This window comes from Bicyclus anynana, chromosome 17 (assembly GCF_947172395.1).
Source record: "Bicyclus anynana chromosome 17, ilBicAnyn1.1, whole genome shotgun sequence".
Taxonomy (NCBI): Eukaryota; Metazoa; Arthropoda; class Insecta; order Lepidoptera; family Nymphalidae; genus Bicyclus; species Bicyclus anynana.
The window spans coordinates 6,703,911-6,725,992 of record NC_069099.1 but is presented as its reverse complement, the minus strand read 5'-3'; the positions used below and the strand labels follow the sequence as shown (position 1 = coordinate 6,725,992).

The following is a 22,082-nucleotide window of genomic DNA, read 5'->3' as shown; positions in this document are numbered from 1 at the left end:
TTAGTATTTTTATATAAAAAAAAATGTTCAATCTGCCTGCTCTGTCTTATTACACGCCTTGCGCTGTGTAGCTACACTTTGAGGAGCTCAGTTAATTACTTTAATTAATATTGTTTAAAATTGTCTACAGAAGAGAGTTCTTAATACCTAACTAGAGTAATTCCCTTACAGTTTGTATAATGTTATAACAAGCTTGTATGGCTGATACACACTTCCATTACGTGCCACTACTATAATTATAGCTATTCGTTATCAACCCATATACGGCTCACTGCTGAGCTCGAGTCTCCTCTCAGAATGAGAGGGGTTAGGCCATTAGTCCACCACGCTGGCTCGCTCAAGAAATTCTCTGGTATGCAGGTTTCCTCACGATGTTTTCCTTCACCGATTGAGACACGTGATATTCATTTTTCTTAAAATGCACACAACTGAAAAGTTGGAGGTGCATGCCCCGGACCGGATTCGAACCCACACCCTCCGAAATCGGAGGCAGAGGTCATATCCAATGGGCTATCACGGCTCGTTACAACAAATAATACCTAAATGTGTATAGCTATGTGCAATGATAATTTTATACTATAGATCAGTTACGTCCCTACAAAATCACCGCACAATTTTGTCTTTAATTCTAATATTTATTTATGTTTTTACACTTACTGAACACACAACTTGACATTGTAGAGATAGGTATTATTTGTTTAATTGACGTTCGTTGTTAACCACAACTAACATTGAGTTGACTATAAATTCCCTCTTTTGAGCGCCTCATTTTTCATGCGCTAGTAACACATCTAACAGTATTTAATATCATTGCCTACTATATAATAAAAATTTCGTGTCACGGTGTTTTGTGTTCTCGCCCGATATTAATGATTTTTTCAAACATTTGATACACAAGTACATAATGTACTTAAGAATATAAAATGTCTCATACTATTTTATAACCCTCTAACCCCTACATCCTATTTCTAAATAATAGCAATTTTATGGATTTCAGTAATTTTACACAAATAATATATTGATTCTGACGTATTAACAAGCCTCGGGCCGCGTGTAGCTCCACTTTGAGGAGCTCAGTTAATTACATTTTTTAAAATTGTCTCCCGAAGAGTGTTCTTATAAAAAAGAATTTTCAAAATCGGTCAATAAATAACGGAATTATCGCTGGACATACATAAAAAAAACATACATACAGCCGAACGTAGAACCTCGACCTCCTTTTTGGAATTCAGTTAAAAATACTAGACTATTCGCGTAACTCTCATACAGTTTGGTTAACAAACTTGCGACATTAGTACTACTACGCTATACGCTCCCATTATTTTTTTAACTATTATTATTATTTATTTATTTTATTTATTTTATTTTATTTCATTTATTTCATTTATTTCATTTATTTCATTTATTTCATTTATTTCATTTATTTCATTTATTTCATTTATTTCATTTATTTCATTTATTTCATTTATTTCATTTATTTCATTTATTTCATTTATTTCATTTATTTCATTTATTTCATTTATTTCATTTATTTCATTTATTTCATTTATTTCATTTATTTTATTTATTTTATTTATATTTATATTTGCGATATCTTTTATCATATGACCAGGGGCAGGACTCGAACCACCACCCCTCGGTGATGAGTCCGACCGCTCTTACTGTTAAGCTATTGAGGCTTAATCTAAAAGTATAAATTAAAACTATTTAACTGTTATCCTTTGTATCGTCTTTTTCTTAGTCCATAACTTGCTTGGAAATGTACCCCATGATTTTCTAGCAATTAAAAATATATTAGCTTAAAAAGATAGGTAAATTTATAACAACTACTAAGGATATTTATTGATATCTTAATGTTTTTTCCTACACAAAATTTTCCACCTCTAAGAAATCAACCTATAATTTATCAGGTACAGCATTTCAAAGAGAAATACAATCGCTCGAAGCCGGGCGGTCCTTTAAAACAAAATATCCTTTTAGTCGAGCTTTTTTAACATAAGTAGCGTCATTGAATGTAATAAAATCCTTCCTTAAACGTCATAAAGCATTCTATGACTTCTTTGAGGGAAAAACGAAATGTTTTCACAGCTTCAATGGGCCCCTTCGAAATCGTATACCGTGTCGGTACCCTTTTATCCCTTGAGTTTAAACATCAACGGTGTTATATGAAGAAATCTTTATGTGTTTATTATGGGAATTGAATGTTGAAACAATATTTGACGGCTTCATGCAGTGGCCGCCCACTTCGCTATTATATGTATAAAACTAATAATATAAACGCGAAAGTTTGTATGGATGTTTGTTTGAATGTTTGTTTGGATGTTTGTTACTCTTTACCGCCACAACTACTGGACCGATTTAGCCTCAGACCAATTATAGAAGGACCTGTATCACACTCATAGTCACGAACAAAATTGTCTGTCATTTTCTGAGGAAAACTAGCGTAGATTTGGTATATATCTTATACTAAACTAGAAGTTTTTGTCCGTTTTTTACACAATTCAATTACACAAAAAGGTATTTTTACGGAGCTCTTTAACCGACGAACACGATTACAACTATTTAGCATCGATTCTATAGAGACAGTTTTTATAATCGCATTAGATCGTTGATCATATACTTTGACAGAAAAGTAACGTCTAGCGAGGCAGGTCCTATACAATAATTGGTCTGAGGATTTAGCCAAAATTTGGAATGGAAATAGATTTTACTCTGGCTTAACACATAGGCTACTTTACATCCCAGAAAAATCCATGGTTCCCGGGGGATTTGTGAAAAATCCCCTATGTGTTAATCCAGATTAGGATCTATTTTCATTCCAAATTTCAGCCAAATCGCTGCAAAATTGACAAAGTTTCATACAATCTTTCATCCCCTATTGGAATTCTACCCTCGGGGGTAAAATTGATCATAATCCTTGCTTAGCGGATGCCTACGTACTACATATACCTGTATGTCAAATGTCAGCTCGATCCGTCCAGTGGTTTGGGCTTTGCGTTAATAGATCACTATGTCAGTCAGTCACCTTTAAGTTTTATATATTTAGAAGATTTAATTAAAACTAAGAATTAACAGTAGCTATATCAAATTTAAATTTTTAATAAATAATATAAATTATAATAAATACACAAAATCTAATTGATTTTTCGTTATACTTTTATACTAAACTTTCGAATTCAGTTAAGTGGTACTTTCGACAAAGTTAATTGCCTAAAAATCTTAAGCTCTTTATAACGAAACCATTAATTGTTACAGGTACTGTTGGTGATTCGGGACGCCATCGTTACAGATGTAATTAAAACAAAAGAACCACTCGTCTCTACACAATTTCTTTTTTATTTGCCTTGTTTTATTCAAGCGTTTAATGTTTTGGGCTGATTATGAAATCGTAAAAAAAAAAAAATAATTTTGGACAATACACACATCACTATGTTACCCTATTAAGCATTGCCTGTTATGGGTAAGATAGCTGCTATCTTTATACATATAATAAACTGCATATTAATACTTAAATAATGTATAAACATACCCACTAAAACTAAAATCACCCATCCTAATTCACAAATACATATTTTCCAATCGTGGGAATCGAACCCACGAAACGCAGGGTCACTCTCACTATCCACTGCGCAAAAAAAAAATACAAATTATTAAAATAATTATATAAGTAGGTACCTATTATATACTGTGGACAAGGTCCGGGGCATACACCTCCAACTTTTCAGTTATGTTTTTTTTCTTTTTACACGCTTTATATTAACTTCACTTGTAACTATGTATGTAAGAAAATCTTGGAATCTTAATTTGAATCACTTCCCGGTCTTCGTGTAGGATGAAATTTTGCACACGCTCTGAGTTCTGATGACAATAAATGACTAGCTTAGAAACATCATTACAAATCCAAGATGGCGGACTTGCAGTTTGAAATATACCCCCATGATATGGATATCAAATGAAAGGGTTTGCTGGCAGGAATACGAAAAAAATAGTCACGTGACATAATTCCATATTTGTAATTTTTAGTGCGTGCTAAGAGCGTGCTTTTTAGTTTTTTAAACTATTTGAAATTATTATGTATCCATTCGGAATCATAAAAGTGTAACCATAGGGGGTTACACTTTTATGATTTATTTTGAATGTAGGTAGGTGGTAGGTTGTAGTGACCTTTTTCATAGGTATTTACGTTATCAACTCAGGCATATCGCGTTTAAATTGGTGTGTAAAAATATAGTAAAAACATTATTTATTTCTGTTTACCAATTCTATCCATTCTATTTCATTGATATGGAAACTATATTAATATTTCACTAGTTTATATTCTAAACAATAACAGTGCATAATAAATGCATGGAATAAAACAGTGCCAATAAACCATTTCAGAATTATACTATTAACTTTCACGCAAGTTTGGTATTAGACCACAAATTTTGAACTGTTATAACCAATGATTCACTGCCGTGTATGAATATAGCCCGTTGAAATATTAATTTTATTGTATTATAAAGTCATGTATTATAAAGTCAGAGAGCCCAGTGGATATGACCTCTGCCTCCGATGCATGCACCTTCAGTTGTGTGCATTTTAAATATCACGTATCTCAAACGGTGAAGGAAAAACATCGTGTGTGAAGCTGCATACTAGAGAATTTTCTTAATTATCTGCGTGTGTGAAGTCTGCCAATTTTCATTGAGCCAGCGTGGTGGACTATTGGCCTAACCCCTCTCATTCTGAGAGGAGACTCGTGCAGCGGTGAGACGAAAATGGGTTAATAATGATGATGATGATGCTATTACTGTACCTACATACTTTAGTAATTTCAAAAGCTATAGGAGGTGCAGGACCTGTGTTGTATTTCAAAGTTTAAAAAATAGACATTATTATTTTTTTTTAAAAGAATATTAGCCATATTTTTTATAATATGACCAATATTCCCATTCCCCTCCAACTAGTCGGGAAAGACTGTACTAGGAGTGGGTACGACAATAGACCAACAGGGTGAGGATTGAATTTAATGAATAGAATTTTCTCTATCGTATATTCAAGCCAAATTGAACTATTTGGCTATTATGCCAGTTTGAGCCGTATTTTGACCCCTTGGTGATGAGTCCAACCGCTCTTACCGTTGAGCTATTGAGGCTTATTTGTTTAGATCAATTCTTAAATATACAAGCGACTAAAAACTCTGTCCGTTGCCGATAATTTTCTTGCGATTAGTTGCTAGCGTAAATGTCAATAGTAAATGGGTTTCAAGTGAAGCTTTAGTCCGTTAGTTTTTTTTTTGTACGCTGATTAATGTTCAACAGTGGACGTCAATCAGCTATTGAGAATTATAGTATTAAAAATCCATTTTAAATAATAGGGACGTTCTAATGTTGCTGGACAAAGTGTACGGCTTAATAGCCAAGAGATTGCGTAGAGATGAGTTGGGTCCGTAGTGTGGAACTGTGGTACAGCAAGATGCTTCTGACGGTCTGTTGCGCGATACTTCTGTGGAGGATAGACGGCGTTGTTGAAAGCACTAAAGGTAAGAGTTTAATTACACTTGTTTGGCACTAGAGGAACGTAGAAATGTATACCTAATTGCACTTATCTTTAAGTTCCATTTTACTGTAATGTACTTTTTGTTCTTCATCGACAATTTGATTGCTATTCCTTCCGAGTTTGTCTGGTGATATATTGCTGATAAGAAATTTAAAAAAATGCCCCGTACATTCTTTTAAATATCAAGAATTTCTTGGTAAAAAGAAAACTTCAGTTTATCATAGCATATAAAAACAATGATTTTATGATCTGTAGCTGCACCGTATAGCAAAAAAAAAAACAACATTAACTATTGTTTTACTAAAACAACCTCGTGCTTTGAAGATCACGTTCTTAATTATCTTTAACAACTTATGAAGGTTGTTATAAGGATAAGCCCGCCAACCCACAATGGATGAGCATGGTGGATCTCATCTACGATTGAAACGATACAAATTTCAACACAAATCAGTCTGACGTACTTATACTAATTCCATCAAGCGTTTCTGAGTATAAGTTTCCATATAAGACAGACAGACGAGTAATCATTTCAATGCCTATACCTATAGATATTTTCCTTTTACCTACCGAACCCTATCAATGACACTCTCTTTGATATATTTTTAAACAGCTCGTGCAGATTAACTTGACACCTGGCTCGAATGATGTATGTACTGTGTTTGTTGGGTTGTGTTAGCGCACGAGTTATAAATATTTCTTGAAAAGATAACAAATGTGAGCCCGAACCTACCATTAATTAATGCAGTAAAATAGAATTTTCGCTATCGTATATTCAAGCCAAATTGAACTATTTGGCCATTACGCTTTCAGTTTGAGCCGTATTTTGCGAAGCTTAACTTTAACAGGATATTAGTATTGCACCGGACGAAACAGCTTGACTTAAGCCGTAACATTCGGCTAAACGCATTACTAATTTTGATATCAGATCTGTGCTGAATACCTATTCCTAATTTTGCTGAATGTTGAAAATGTTTTCTCCGCTTCATTTTATAAGCAAAGCTTATTTAACACGCTTAAATAAGCTTCATTTGTACATGTAAGTAATTCAAATCTTGGAATCTTAATTTGACCCTCTTCCCGGTCTTCGATTAGGATTAAATTTTGCACACGCTCTGAGTTCTGATGACAATACATGACTAGCTAACAAACGTCATTACAAATCCAATATAGCGGCCTCCCTAAGCATTTGTAACTTAATTGTGTATGTAACAAAATCTTGGAATCTTAATTTGACCCACTTCCCGGTCTTCAATTAGGATGAAATTTTGCACACGCTCTGAGTTCTATAAAATACTATCTTACGGGACATCTATAAAATACTATCTTACGGGAGTGAATTTATATTCTACGTGGCTCGGGGACTTAACACCACGAACATCCTCCCTCCGGGCTAAATTTTTTACTGAACACTTCTTCAGGACTCGAACCCAGGAATTCGTTATGTAAAGCCACATACACTAACCACTAAACCAACGGGGCAGTTGGGCAGCATATAAGTATGTATGCGGTAGCGAAGACTGAAATTTTTCTAGTAGGTAACCCGTTCATGTGTTTTTGGCTAAGTATGTTAAATTATTATTAAAGTACGTTAACGTTTCTAAAAGGTAAGCCGATAGGAATCGGATTGTTAGGAACCATAGCCCCTGCCCACGTAGCCCAGTGGCATGTAGTTTACCTTTCTACGATCGCTAACACTTCAGAAACTAGAAAAATGTATGGGAATGACATACTTGATCACGTGATCTGTCGACAGCAAATGTCATTCACATACATCTTTCTAGTTTTCGAATCATTAGCGATCGTGGAAAAAGAATCGACGTGCCACTTGGCTAGGAGGGCTGGTACGCAGTAATACGTATTCATAGCACGTCTTGTTCTATATGATTTTCCTCAAAAAAATCTCTAACGCAGTAAAGACAAGGAAAAAGCAAAGGCATATACAGTTATAGATTTTCTCATGAAAAGGAAAGCTTATCTAATTAAGATTCAATCACGTACGTCGCAGTACACAGATCCTAGCGAGCATAATTGAAATGCAAGCTTAATGTGTAGGGATTTAGCTGTAATAGGATATTAGCTGTACCTGTGGGAGACAGACAGCGAGGGCTAAGCTACCACAAGCTCTTGTCCAGCATATGAGTATATACGAACGACGTATGTATACACATTATAGTCCAGGATCCGGGGAGTACTTTTAACCCTCAATGCAAAAAGAGAGGTTAATAATAGAGTAAGAAGAAAAACTGTCTGTTTGTTAGTTTGTTTGTTGTTTTGACAGCCTCCGTGGCGCAGTGGTATGCTCGGTGGATTTACAAAACGGAGGTCCTGGGTTCGATCCCTGGCTGGGTCGATTGAGATTTTCTTAATTGGTCCAGGTCTGGCTGGTGGGAGGCTTCGGCCGTGGCTAGTTACCACCCTACCGACAAAGACGTAGGTACCGCCAAGCGATTTAACTTTCTTGTGCGATGTCGTGTAGAAACCGAAAAGGGGTGTGGATTTCCATCCTCCTCCTAACAAGTTAGCCCACTTCCATCTTAGACTGCATCATCACTTACCATCAGGTGAGATTGTAGTCAAGGGCTAACTTGTAAAGAATAAAAAAAATGTTTTTTTGTATTAAAGGTGACTTGTGTGCGAATGTTCTTAGAAATTTTTGATGAAAATCGGTTGATGTTTAAATTTTTGGGGGATGAAAATGAGGAAGAATAACCGAATGTCTGCTAATATACTCGAGTAGGGTATCAAATGAATGCGCACTGAAAGAGAATATTGATGACTTGATCGATAGTGTTCTTAGCTTTGTTTTATGAGAAAATTGGGACATGGAAATCCGATTGTTTATATTGGAATAAAAATAAACAATTTTCTCTTTGATCCACCTCATACAATTATTATGATAGAATGAATTTCTGGCTTAAGTCTTTATTCTAGATAATTTCGTGACCTCCGGAGATGTTTAAGAATTTTCAATTTTATTTTATTGTTATTATAATTAACTACTATCAAGTTAATTTTCCGTAAGTAGCTTCATCTTGATGAGATGTTCAACTTTTATATTTACGATAAATCTTGTTTCTGGTAGCTAACAGGGTTACTAGATAATAAAAAAATCTGAGCATAGAAACGAGATAACGTACCTACGACGCAATTTCCAATTGTGGTTGTTAAGTTTTAAAATTTAAAATTTTATGTAGTAGGTAATTTAATTTTATAGAAATATTTTTGAATATTTTCTGTTGTCTTCTGTCTTTGTTAAACTACCTAGTTATCTACAACCACATATAGATATATAAAATAAAGTATACATAATAAAACAATGAGCGTAACTTCATAGTACAACGTTGAACAACAGCCATAAAACCTGTCGCCCAGTGGTTACAAATCAGAACTGTGACGTAAGCGTATAACATTCATGTAGGAGACCCCGCCGAGGTGGCCCCCGGGGAGCAACAAAACGTAACGAACCTCCCCCCCCTCCTTTTATGTCGCAAATACATTTTTCTGACGCCCGGAAAGGGCGACTTGTCTCTAGATAGATTATTTACGTTCTCTCGCCGCGAAAAGGTATGCTGATTGCTAGTGGCGACCCCTGTCAAGCGGAAAAATTGCAATTACAATGAACAAAATATGGTCGCTACAATGGGCGATAGCTCTTGTGAGGAGATAGAATTTTGTCAATGTCAAAAAGTAATGCGGGTGTTTGTTGACGGGGGTTTTCGTTTAGGAATATTCTGAGGAACTTAAAGACTTTTTGGTGGGTGTGCACAATAAATCGGACCACTTCAAATCATTGTGGATACAATAAACATCGGAAATTATGAAGAGCCTTTTTAGTAATTTCAAAGCAAGAATTTCGTACCTCAGTGAAGAGAACATTTAAAAGTTTTCAATTCTTTATCTTTTCATAACTAATACAAATTTATTTGTGTGTGGAAAATGTAATTTTGTCAATGTCAAAAAGTAATGCGGGTGTTTGTTGAAGTGGGTTTTCGTTTAGAAATATTCTGAAGAACATAAAGACCTTTTGGTGCACAATAAATCTTACCACTTCAAATCATTGTAGGTACAACAAACATCGGAAATTATGAAGAGCCTTTTAAGTATTTTCCTAACAAGAATTTCACAACCTTAGTATAGAGAATATTTAAATGTTTTCTATTCTTTAACATTTCGTAACTAACACGAATTTATTTGTGTGTGGTTATTATTATCAACCGATATTCGCTTCACTGCTGAGCTCGAGTCTCATCTCAGAATGAGAGAGTTAGGCCAATAGTCCACGACCCAATGCGGATAGGCAGACTTCACACACGCAGAGAATTAAGAAAATTCTCTGGTATGCAGATTTCTTCACGATGTTTTTCCTTCATCGGTTCGAGACGCGTGATATTTAATTTCTTCAAATGCACACAACTGAAAGTAGAAGGTGCATGTCCCGGGCCGGATTTAAACCCAAACCCTCCTCGGATCGGAATCGGAGGCTGAGGTCTATATCCACTGGACTATCACAGCTCTAATATTATTTACCTAATTTTAAAGAGGTAAAGTTTGTGGAGTTGTAGGAGGTAATCTCTGAATCTATCAAACCGATTTATATACCACTAAAAAGCCATGTTATTTGTGTATTTTATATTTATCCCCATATTCTCACAAGAACGGGATTTACGCAGGAGAAACCGCGGTGCGTCGGCTAGTGTATTATAGTACGTTGAGCTGTTATTAGATAATTTAATCCAAATACCATTCCGTCCAGTAACATAAAGAGGTCAGTCTTGGGAAGGCTTTGTGACCCATATATTGCTCACGTATTGTTGCGTTCTCATTGTAAAGGCCGGAAAAGTCAAGGCATGCACTCAGAATGTAAACAAGTCCATTGCCCATGGCGTCACATATACATACACAGGAATAACCAGCATTCCGAACCGGTGGTAGAATCTTTACAAATAGTCAACTGACGTGTTAAAAGTGCTTGTAAACTGAGCATACTTGAAATAAAAGAATTATGAATTTGACAGACTGACAAGTTTAATTGGGCCTGTTTCTATACAACCAGGTTGTAGAGCTATTATGTTTTTTTTTATTCTTTACAAGTTAGACTTTGACTACAACGATGGTAAGTGATGATACAATCTAAGATGGAAGCGGGTTTGTTAGGAGGACGATGAAATTCACACCCATTTCGGTTTCTACACGACATCGTACCTGACCGCTAAATCGCTTGGTCTTTGTCGGTAGGGTGGTAACTAGCCACGGCCAAAGCCTCCCACCAGCCAGACCTGGACCAATTAAGAAAACATCAATCGGCCTAGCTAGGGATCGAATCCAGGACCGTCTTGTAAATTCACCGCGCACACCACTACGCCACGGAGGCTGTCAATAGAAGAAAAGGAGTTATGGGAAATACTCCACAGCCGTCAGCCTCCAGATTAGTATATTCGAATTTAATACTATACAAATCGGCACCATTTACTTTTATTTGTTGTACATTCCACAAAAAGTAGTATGCACGAGTATAATCCAAGTAAATACGTGTTTTCAACTCATTCCACCCGTATCGGACGAACGATTCCAATTTAGCTCAGCACACAATAGGGGTTTCGATGTAAGCCATAAAACTTGCTAAATTATTACCCGATCGCAGTTTATATTATCCGAGTTTGGACGAACAATGCGAAACACTGCAGGTTTTTAATGGATCCCTATAGATACAGCTATGAAGTTTGCCCGAGGAAACTGAACGCATTTTGGTGCAAGTAAACTATAATCTGCGCTTTTCGCACCATGGGGTCACCATTCCAGCACCTTGGGACCCCAACGTCCATCGGCTCTTCGAGCTATGTGGCCTGAACTTCGCGACTTGCTGAGCTATGTCAGTGACTTCGGTTCATCTGCGGATCTCCTCATTCCTGATTAGATCACGCAGAAAAACTCCAAGCATAGCTCGCTTCATCGCCCGCTGAGTGACTTTGAGCCTTTGACCTATAGTTGGTTGACCCCCCACTAGGTGGACTGAGGTTATCAAGCGGGTTGCAGGGAGCCGCTGGATGCTGGCGGCCCGAGATCGTTGTGCATCTCTGCGTGATCGAATCAGATATCAGGGATCCGCAGAAGAATCAAAGGCACCGGACGTAGTTCATTCAATCACTGAGCTAGCGTTGGGTTCCCAAGCTAGTAGAATGGCAACCCCTCTCAGGAAAACACATTAATAGTTCCCTACTAAGTAAACCGACGACATCAAGAGGGAGTGAGGCACTGGATTTTGGTGACTTATGACCGTGGTGTTTGGAAATCCGGGGCCTTTGTCCAGTGGACGTTTTTCGGGTCATAATGGTAATGGTGATGAGATTCCTAACTCTTAAAACTTGTATTTTAAGTGCTAAAGTATTTTCAAGTATCAGAGTCTGAAATAATTGTTTACTCGTACAAAAGTCATTATATTCCATAATTTATTTGTTATACGACTTTGGACTAACAATGAGCAATGCTGCAAAGCCTTAATGGACTCACGAGTCTATAATGGATTCGTCGATGGAGCTAACCAAAGTATTCAAGAAGCAATTTAACTTTCAAACTTCCAATTTAATTTTTATACCTCGGAAACTTTGCTGGATTAATGGCAATCATCTTTATGGATGACGTATAACGCGAAAATATTGAGATCAGATAACCTCAAGAGCTCATATATAGATTTTCTATTTTTGGAAAATGTGTGTGTAAACTGTTTTGTGTTTGACAACCTCCGTGGCGCAGTGGTATGTGCGGTGGATTTACAAGACGGAGGTTCTGGGTTCGATTCCGGCTTGGCCGATTGAGGTTTACTTAATTGGTCCAGGTCTGGCTGGTGGGAGGATTCAGCCATGGCTCGTTATCACCCTACCGACAAGCGATTTAGCGTTTCGGTACAATGTCGTGTAGAAACCTAAAGGATGTGGATTTCATTCTACTCCTAAGAAGTTAGTCAGCTTCCATATTAGATAGCATCATCACTTACCATCAAGTGAGATTGTAGTGAAACAAAAAATATACGCTAAAGGAAATTCAGTACAGCAGAAATTGTTAAGTTATTTTGAGGGATGTACAGACATCACGGGTAGTGTGCCATCGAAACCTGTTTATAAAATTTCATTTCGTTTTACGGAACAAATACCGGCAAAAGAAATACCTACATTATCTGGTAAATTTTCAACTGTGTAACTATCACGGTGCATGAGAAACAGCCATGCTACCATGCCGTGCCAGCCATGGTGACTGTAGGACGGACAGTCTTAATAATAGGTTCCCGTTTTACCCTTTGGGCACGGAACCCTAAGTTGTGATAGCCCAGTGGAGCCTTCGATTCGGAAAGCGTAGGTTCAAATCCGATCGGGGGCATGCACAACTTTTCAGTTGAGCATTTTATGAAGTTAAATATCACGTATCTCAAACGGTGAAGGAAAACATCGTGGGGAAACCTGCATACCTGAGAATTTTATTAAGTCTGCTAATCCGCATTGGGCCACCGTGATGGACTTTTGGCCTAAGCCCTCTCATTTTGAGAGGAGACTCGTGCTCAGTGAGCCGAATACGAGATGCTAATGACGGAAACCTAAAAATAGTTGCATAACAATCACTCATAGACAGATTAAGTTAATTTGTAAACACGTTTCTCCATCAGTTATTCACTAAAACATGCATTAAAAACTCTATTTCAAATACAAAATGCCATCAAATCAATCACGTAGCAAACAAATTTGTTATTTTGAATGAATTTAAAACAACTTGTTTGCTTACCTTAGCAAAAAAGTCAGTCGGCACGCAAAAAGCTTTACACTAATTCTGAATTTAAATGCATGAGATCGAATAGGTACACGCAGAGAGGATTCTGCGCTGTTTTCCAAATGCTTATGTATTTAGGAGAGAAATGGAACTTGTGATCACAATTCAATACTTACAATACGGAGCAGTACAAAATAAATCTCGTAGAAATGCTACATTCTCTGGATATCTCAGCGCAGACCAATCTGGAGTTAGAATACGATCGGTTTCAAATTGCAATCGTGAAAGACTTTATCTCTAATGTATGCAGAAATGTGGATACGTTGATTCCGATCAATATGCATAGAGCAAACAATATGGAATATTGAGAAACTTTGCATAATTACTATTTGTTTGGATAGTTCAAATGTAACTCTTTCTTTGTCGTTGCAACTATTTATTTATTAACTTAATAAAACAGGATTTTCTAGTATAGGTAGATGGTTTACTTCATGTTATGTAGAAACTGTCACTTAGAACACACAAAAAAAATATTTCGCAAGACGTTTGTTATGATTAAAAATTAAGTATAAATACTTGAGTATTTCCGCTGACTAACTGAAGCCATAGTAAGTTCTAAACTAAACTACTTAAACGAGATATTATAATTTAAAACAACGACATTATATTGCACATATATAATACTAGCAGATGCCCGCGACTTCATCCGCGTCGAATTCAGTTTTTCACAAATCCCGCGGGAACCATGGATTTTTCCGGAATCCTATCCTATGTATTAATCCAGAGTAAAATCTATTTCCATTCCAAATTTCAGCCAAATCGCTTCAGTAGCCGCAGCGTAAAAGAGGAACAAACATACTTCCAAACTTCCACACAAACCATCGCCTTTATAATATTAGTGTGATAAAACCTGCTTTTATACTTATTTAATTCGGTTTATATATTCGTATGAAAATATTCGAATGTATTTAATTATACTCGAGATAAATCGCTACTAAGCGGTAAGGTCGCCTTTTTGTATTTTGTTTCTGTTTTACTGTTCGTTTCCTTGCATTGCGGTTAACAAATAATTAGTAACATAAATATTTTTTTTTTTCTATAGTTGCTAAACAATTAATCAATAAAAATATGGAATACGTAACTATTATGGTTGGTGGGAGTCTTTGGCCGTGGCTAGTTACCACCCTACCGACAAAGACGTACCGCCAAGCGATTTTTAGCAATTTAGCGTTCCGGTATGATGTCGTTTAGAAACCGAAAAGGGTGTGGATTTTTATCCTCCTCCTAACAAGTTAGCTTCCATCTTAGATTGCATCATCACTTACCATCAGGTGAGATTGTAGTCAAGGGCTAACTTGTAAAAATTAAAAAAAAAAACTCATCTCAAAACATTATATTTCTTCACTAGCAGATGCCCGCGACTTCGTCCGCGTGAAATTCGATGTACATTTTCGAACCCTTCGCCCCTTCTATTTACATTTTCGATTTTTTTATATATGAAAAATACAAAATCATAACCTCTATACAATAAAGTGCGCGTTTTTTGTGCTTGGGTAAAATGCCCAACCTTAGCCACGGTCGGAGGCCCCATCATAAACCCCCGGCCGAAGGCCGGGCTACAAAATAGTGCGCGGACGAAGGCCGCGCGTTCCTTTTTTTGTGCATCGGTAAAATGCCCAGCCGTAGCCACGGTCAGAGGCCACATCACAAACCCCCGGCCGAAGGCCGCTGGACAGTAAAGTGCGCGGCCGAAGGCCGCGCGTTCCGTTTTTTGTGCTTGGGTAAAATACCCAGCCGTAGCCACAATCAGAGGCCATATCACAAACCCCCGGCTGAAGGCCGTCGTACAATAAAGTGCGCGGCCGAGGGCCGCGCGTTCCGTTTTTTGTGCATCGGTAAAATGCCCAGCCGTAGCCACGATCAAAGGCCACATCACAAACCCCCGGCCGAAGACCGGTGTACAGTAAAGTGCGCGGCCGAAGGCCGCACGTTCCTTTTTTTGTGCATCGGTAAAATGCCTAGCCGTAGCCACAATCAGAGGCCATATCACAAACCTCCGGCCGAAGGCCGCTGGACAGTAAAGTGCGCGGCCGAAGGCCGCGCGTTCCGTTTTATGTGCTTGGGTAAAATACCCAGCCGTAGCCACAATCAGAGGCCATATCACAAACCCCCGGCTGAAGGCCGTCGTACAATAAAGTGCGCGGCCGAGGGCCGCGCGTTCCGTTTTTTGTGCATCGGTAAAATGCCCAGCCGTAGCCACGATCAGTGACCATATCACAAACCCCCGGCCGAAGGAAGCGCTTCTTTTTTGCTTGGGTTAAATACCCAGCCGTAGTCACGGTTGAAGGCTGTATCATAAACTCCCGGCCGAAGGCCGGGCTATAATACTGTGCGCGAACGAAGGCCGCGCGTTCCGTTTTTTGTGCTTGGTTAAAATACCCAGCCGTAACCACAGTCGGAGGCCATATCATAAGCTCCCGGCCGAAGGCCGGTCTATAATAAAGTGCGCGCGACCAGGAAAAAAGGAGGACTTTTCATACAAACTTTTAACCCCTATTTCACCGCCTTCAGATTTTATTTTCGTTATAAAAAGTATACTTTATCCTGCTCCGTATTATATTCTCATACCGTGCTAAGTTTCATTTGAATTCATTCAGTAGTTTTAGCGTGATGCCCGGTCAAAAAAAAAATACGGACAGACAGACAGACAAGAAATCGAAATAAATATTTTGTACCGATTGTATAATGCCCTCTAATAAAAAAATTTAAAATATCATCTATGTACAGAATTTGACAAAAGTATAGATTAGCTATTGCGCCAAATTCGTGCTATTTTTGTTTGTTGGCCGGCACTTTCATAAAGGCCCAAAATGAATGATCTCCTTTTAGGTCAATCTAATAAGTAGCCCTTGCCCTGAACTTTGCTTAATCTATTTGTGAAAACCGCATCAAAATCCGTTCAGTAGAACCAGAGAATAGCGCGAACATACAGACAGAAGGACAGACAGACAGACAGACAGACAAGAAAATTAAAAAAAATATTTTTGTATTCTATTGCTCATTTCTAATCGCCCTTACTTGATTTTAGTTAAATTTAGGCAAAGTACAGACACTCGATTTCTACTCTTTTATTATAGTATAGATAGATAGATTTATTATAGTATTTATTATAGTATAGTATAGATATAGAAGAATACAATATAGAATAGATATAGAATAGATAATAAAATAGAATAGATAATAAAACTTGCATACCATTTTACGATAAAAAGCAGATAATGGGACTATTTAAACACAAAAAGAATTATCCAATTTGAACCTGAACTTTCAAGTAGTTCCTATGATTAGCTTGGCGCGTTCAACCAAATAAACAAACAAATTGGTCATTTGAGTATAGAATATGTGCCTCAATATCGATTTTACACAGTTTTAGTGAAAAACTCGTTTCTCCAAATAACGCCTGCGAATCAATTTGAGCAATTTGGTTTTTTCAAGATAACTTTTTTTCTATCTGTCCGATCTTAATGAACATACAGACAGAAGGACAGACAGACAGACAGACAAGAAAATTAAAAAAAATATTTTTGTATTCTATTGCTCATTTCTAATCGCCCTAACTTGATTTTAGTTAAATTTAGGCAAAGTACAGACACTCGATTTCTACTCTTTTATTATAGTATAGATTATCCACTCACAGTATCATCAAAGGGGATGAAGACCGATCGAAACCAACCTGTCATTGTATAAAAAAACCGCGTTTCAAATATTATTATGATACTCAAGCTCAAACTGTTGGCAGTGTGAAAATAACAGATGTCTAGAGCACTCAGCTAATGGGGTTGCCGATATACAAAATGGATAATTAAAATGGAAACGAGCTGTCGCAACCATAAAGTGCTATTGTGGGTTGCGATGTAGAGATCTCGTTCTAATTGTTTGCACTTTTTGCGTCTCCCACGGACCCTTGTGGCTCCCCTTACTGTAGGGTACATCGAGTGTTGTAAGTGTTATTGACTATTATGTGTTATCGATTTTTGTATGACTACAAAAACGCGTTATACAGGGTGCTCGGGAGTATTTCCCATAACTTCAAGGTGTTGACGAGTCCACTTATAGGAGCCTGCAACTGAACTGCATAACTAATATTTTTTAACTGAAAAATAAAAACTTTTTATGTTTTCATACAAAGTAATTCAAATAATTCCGACTATTCATGTGTGTCTTTATCTATCCATGCGTTTTATAATACGTAAAACTTGGCTACGATATAATTAAAAGGATGTGTATAAAGGACACATTTTAAGATCTATTTACCCCGAAAATTGAACATTTTAGAACACATATTCCTTGAACATTTTTAATTTAACTTTTCGGTAAAGAATAGTTATGGGAAATACTCCCCAGTAACCTGTGTATTGTATATGAAGCTTACGTTTAAACGTAAGAAGTACAGATTTGGAACTAAAATCACATTGTCTAGTTGAAAATCAGAGCTGGGTGATACCTGAATAATATTGTTAAAAGGTCATGTAGAAATAATATGCTGAGCTAGGGCCATTTTCTAGATTTTAGTATGTATATACCACAAACCACAGGGCATATGGGAGATTACGTGATATGTGGCATATTAATTAAATGAATTCATTTTTCTTTTTCTCTTTCAATTTTTTAATTTTTTTTCTATTTTGTGGGTATGGATTCCTTCCGATTCCCACAACTGGAAAATATTTGTGTGATGAAGTTTTTCCAGTGTTTGTGTGTATTTATATGTTTTATGCTTTAAAATTTTGATATAAATTTTATCCTTTTAGAAAAATAATATTTACCATATCTTTGTAAATATAATCAATATTCTTATTTCCCTCTAGTACACCAAGGAGAGTAGGGTCAAACCACTTAGTTGATGAGTCCGACCGCTTTACCGTTGAACTATTGGGGCTGCCCTAATACCCTAAATAATAAAACTTAGGAACATTTAATATTTCAATTATAGAAATTAATAGACACCGAGAATTGAACACTAGACCATCCACTTACATCCATCCATCCACATCCATCTATTGAGCTTTTAGACCTACCTGAATAATATTGCAGGACTTACCTGAATAATATTGCTGAAAATTTATCATGCGACGTACGTTCATCACATACATGCGATTTGCATACAAAATTATCTGCGATACAAAATAAATATTGCGTCGGCTAGTGTTATACCAATATTGTAACGGTCCGGCGGACTAACGACGGCTATATTTTATTGTTAAATATTGCCCTGCATTTTATCGATATCTCACACAGTCCGTCCATCACTAGTGCAGTGTGTGTATGCGTTTGTCATTCTATCATCACCAACTATTGTGTGGGTAAATCGTATTGTTTTTAGAAGAGAAAAAGTTTATCTCAATAACAATGAATTAGAAATGGCATATGTAGGTCGTAGGTAGACTTGGTCGCATGCAGGTTGTTATGCGGGTGAGAAATCGGTTATATAGATTACCTTTAGGAGCAGCATCCGGACTGAATCCGTAAATATAAATATACAAAGTCAAAGTCAAAATTCATTTATTTCAAATAGGTTTAGTTTACAAGCTCTTTCGAAACGTTAGGTAACAATATTACACCTAAGATAATGGTGATAATAATTATTCGAAAACTTAAAATTAAAGTTACGAGGGTTCAAACGCGCCTTGGTTCGAGAAGAGCCCACAACAAACTCAGCCAGGTTTATCCTTTTTTAGTTTATCACTATTTAACAATAGGTTTATAAGTAGCCTGTCATGTAATTCATTTCATTTCCAAGCAATTTTCTCATTTACGTAATCATTGACACAATAGTACGATTTATCTATAAGCTTACGTTTAACAAAAACTTTGAACTTATTGAGACTCATGCCAGTGGTTTAAATAAAATAGTGTTATGTACTATTGTATATTCATAAAAGTATACTTATAATATATTGTATGCTTGTACTCGTATGCTTACGCACTAGATTTGACTTCCGTTATTTAATTTTTCTTTGTCTTCCGTGACAATATCTCACCTTGGATGGAGGATGAGCCTTGGATTTAAATTGGACATTATATTTAATCCGCGCAGCGCTAAAGCCAGCTTGAATTTATATCGGATATCGGAAATGCGTAACCAATATTATCCAAATTCGAGTTTTTCATAAATTATCCGTATTTTCAACTATATTGCGACTTACGTAAGATGCATATATTTGGACCATTGTATATATATTAATTACTGTTTCACACTGATTTAATGACTTTACTTTTTACACTGCCTAGTGTTTCCGTTCTTGACACTTTAGAACCTACTCTCTTTAATTTGAAGTAAACTAGCAACTAGCCATAAGGCAATATGCCTTATCATTAGGAGTTTTATGGCCTTCATTTTATCGATATACGAGCACGCAGTCCATCACTAGAACATGGTATGTATGTGCTTGACATTCTATCATCACCCATAAATTGGATAAATCGTATATATATCTGATATTCATAGATGCGGTATAATTTTTCTTCGAACCCTTATGCTCTTACCCTTGCATTTTGGTCGATATTTTACAATGGCATAAGCAATCCCTCACTATTACAGTTAATGTATGTTCTTGTCATTCTATCACTATGCTGTGGGGTTGTGAATAAATCATATTGTTTTATGGAGAGGACAATTGTCCCTTCGAAGTTTTTACCGTTGCGTTTTGTCGATATCTCACACATACCCATCACTAGTGCAGTCTGTTTATGCGCTTGTCATTCTATCATCACCTACTATTGTGTGGGTATTGTTGGTCGTAGTCGTCGGTATCATTTTTCCCCGAACCCTTATGCGTTTACCCTTAGGGATTAAGTTGGCAGCAAGGAAATTGCTTTTTAAGAGGCTCGCCCTTGCTTCAGCCCTTAAATTATAAATGACTATCGTTCCCCCCGACACTGTTCGGGTACGATTTCGTTATTTTTCTCAGATTTGCTTTTCCTTCTTCCCCCTTGTATGTTAGCACAACCCTATTTCTCATAAAAATCGTACATTAGAAAGTAATGATAAAAGGAAACACTTTGAAGCTTGGAACTATAGATATTACAAGCTTTTATACATGCAGGTTGTTATGCGGGTGAGAAATCGGTATTATGGATTACCTTTAGTTTGTTTGTGGGAAAATTTGTAGGAAAAGTGAATAACCTTATCAGTCGATAGACGTCCAGAGCCGCCAGAATCCAGCGGCTCCCTGCAACCCGCATGATATCCTCGGTCCACCAACACTGCGCTTTCCGGTGCGGGGTCGCCATTCCAGCACCTTGGGACCCCAACGTCCATCAAGAGCCGAAGTGAATAAGTAAATGATTTATTTTGCTATTTTCCGCGAAAAATCGACGATTTTAGACGATAACTTTACCAAGATCTAACAGAAATTCACTCTTTTTTAGCGGATAATTGGATAATAAATAATTTATTTACGTTTCCTAATAAACTTTTGCAGAGTAAGACCTTCTGATATTCGTGTAAGCTAAATATACTGAAGCTAAATGTTAATTTATTTATTTAAAACTCGTTTAATAAATATTGAAATTGAATTGTTCAAAGAAACCATAAAATAGAGTGTACCTATCTAATACAATTTCCAAAATAATTACAAAAAATTTAAAATATTCTTGTAGTGAAAAAATTTGTAATTTTCTAAATAAAAAAAAATATGGCTATTTCAAATTTCACAAAGTAAAGCTATTAAATCACAGAACCAGAACGCACGTGTCACAATAAATAAAATATAAACGAACAAAATAACAACAAAAAATAACAGGAACTCGCAACAAAAAATTCGCGGAAACGAAAGAAAAAAAACCATCAAAATATTTCCTTTCATTCCTTGGCAATAAAGAATATTGATATTGATATATCCCCGTTTAATAAATACGCTTCAGATTAATTTATTTATATCGATTTCCCATTAATCATGGGCCTTCGTCGGTGGAATGGGAAAAATACTTATTACAAGACTCCTTATTACAGATGGTTCGGAACGTTCTGAAGATTTATACACAGAGATGTCTGGTTCTTAAAAGGTTGTTAAGATAAAAGATTTCATTTGGCAGACGAAAAAGGTTGATATTTATTGCTAACTCGTGTTTACAGGATACTTTTAATGATTAATATACTCGTAGGTAAAGGAATGAGATCTTGTACATTACAAAAATCACTTCATGTAGAAAGTGGCGTGCACAGTGTTCAACAATCGTATGCACTATACGTAGTATTCAAAATGGAAAATGCCTTCTGTAATTTAGGTTCATATTAAGTTCCCAGGGTAAGCAATGCATTTTTGTATAGAGAAGGTCTTCTGTATTCTGAGGAGTAGGTATACCTATTACAGAGTTCCTATATACGCATATTATAGTATATTTTCAGATAGTGTAATAATCTAATGAGAGCCGTGATAGCCCAGTGGATATGATCTCTGTCTCCGATTTCGTAGGGTTTGTGTTCGAACCCGGGACGGGTTGTACCTCCAACTTTTCAATTGTGTGCATTATTTAAACATCACGTGTCTCAAACGGGGAAGTAAAAACATCGTGAGAACCTGCATACCTGAGAATTTTCTTAATTTATCTGCGTGTATGAAGTCTGCCTATCCGCATTGGGCTAGCGTGGTGGCCTCTACTATTGGCCTCACCCTGAGAGTAGGATCAAGCTCAGCAGTGAACTGAATATGGGTTAATAAAGATGATGATGATGTGTAGATTTTAAGAATTATCTATTGCAAAATGTTTACAGCCACGGTTAA

At 36.6% G+C, this 22,082-nt stretch overlaps 1 protein-coding gene across 2 annotated transcripts in view; it reads left to right on the top strand.

Annotated features, from left to right (window-relative positions):
* Positions 1–22,082, top strand: part of LOC112053629 (opioid-binding protein/cell adhesion molecule homolog) — a 116,105-nt gene that overhangs the window by 18,894 nt on the left and 75,129 nt on the right. For both annotated transcript variants that reach the window (XM_052886581.1, XM_052886580.1), the window contains exons 2-3: positions 3,256–3,291; positions 5,360–5,524. In XM_052886581.1, coding sequence (XP_052742541.1) covers positions 5,419–5,524 — 106 coding nt within the window. In that variant the 5' untranslated portion in view covers positions 3,256–3,291; positions 5,360–5,418. The remainder of the gene's footprint in view (positions 1–3,255; positions 3,292–5,359; positions 5,525–22,082) is intronic.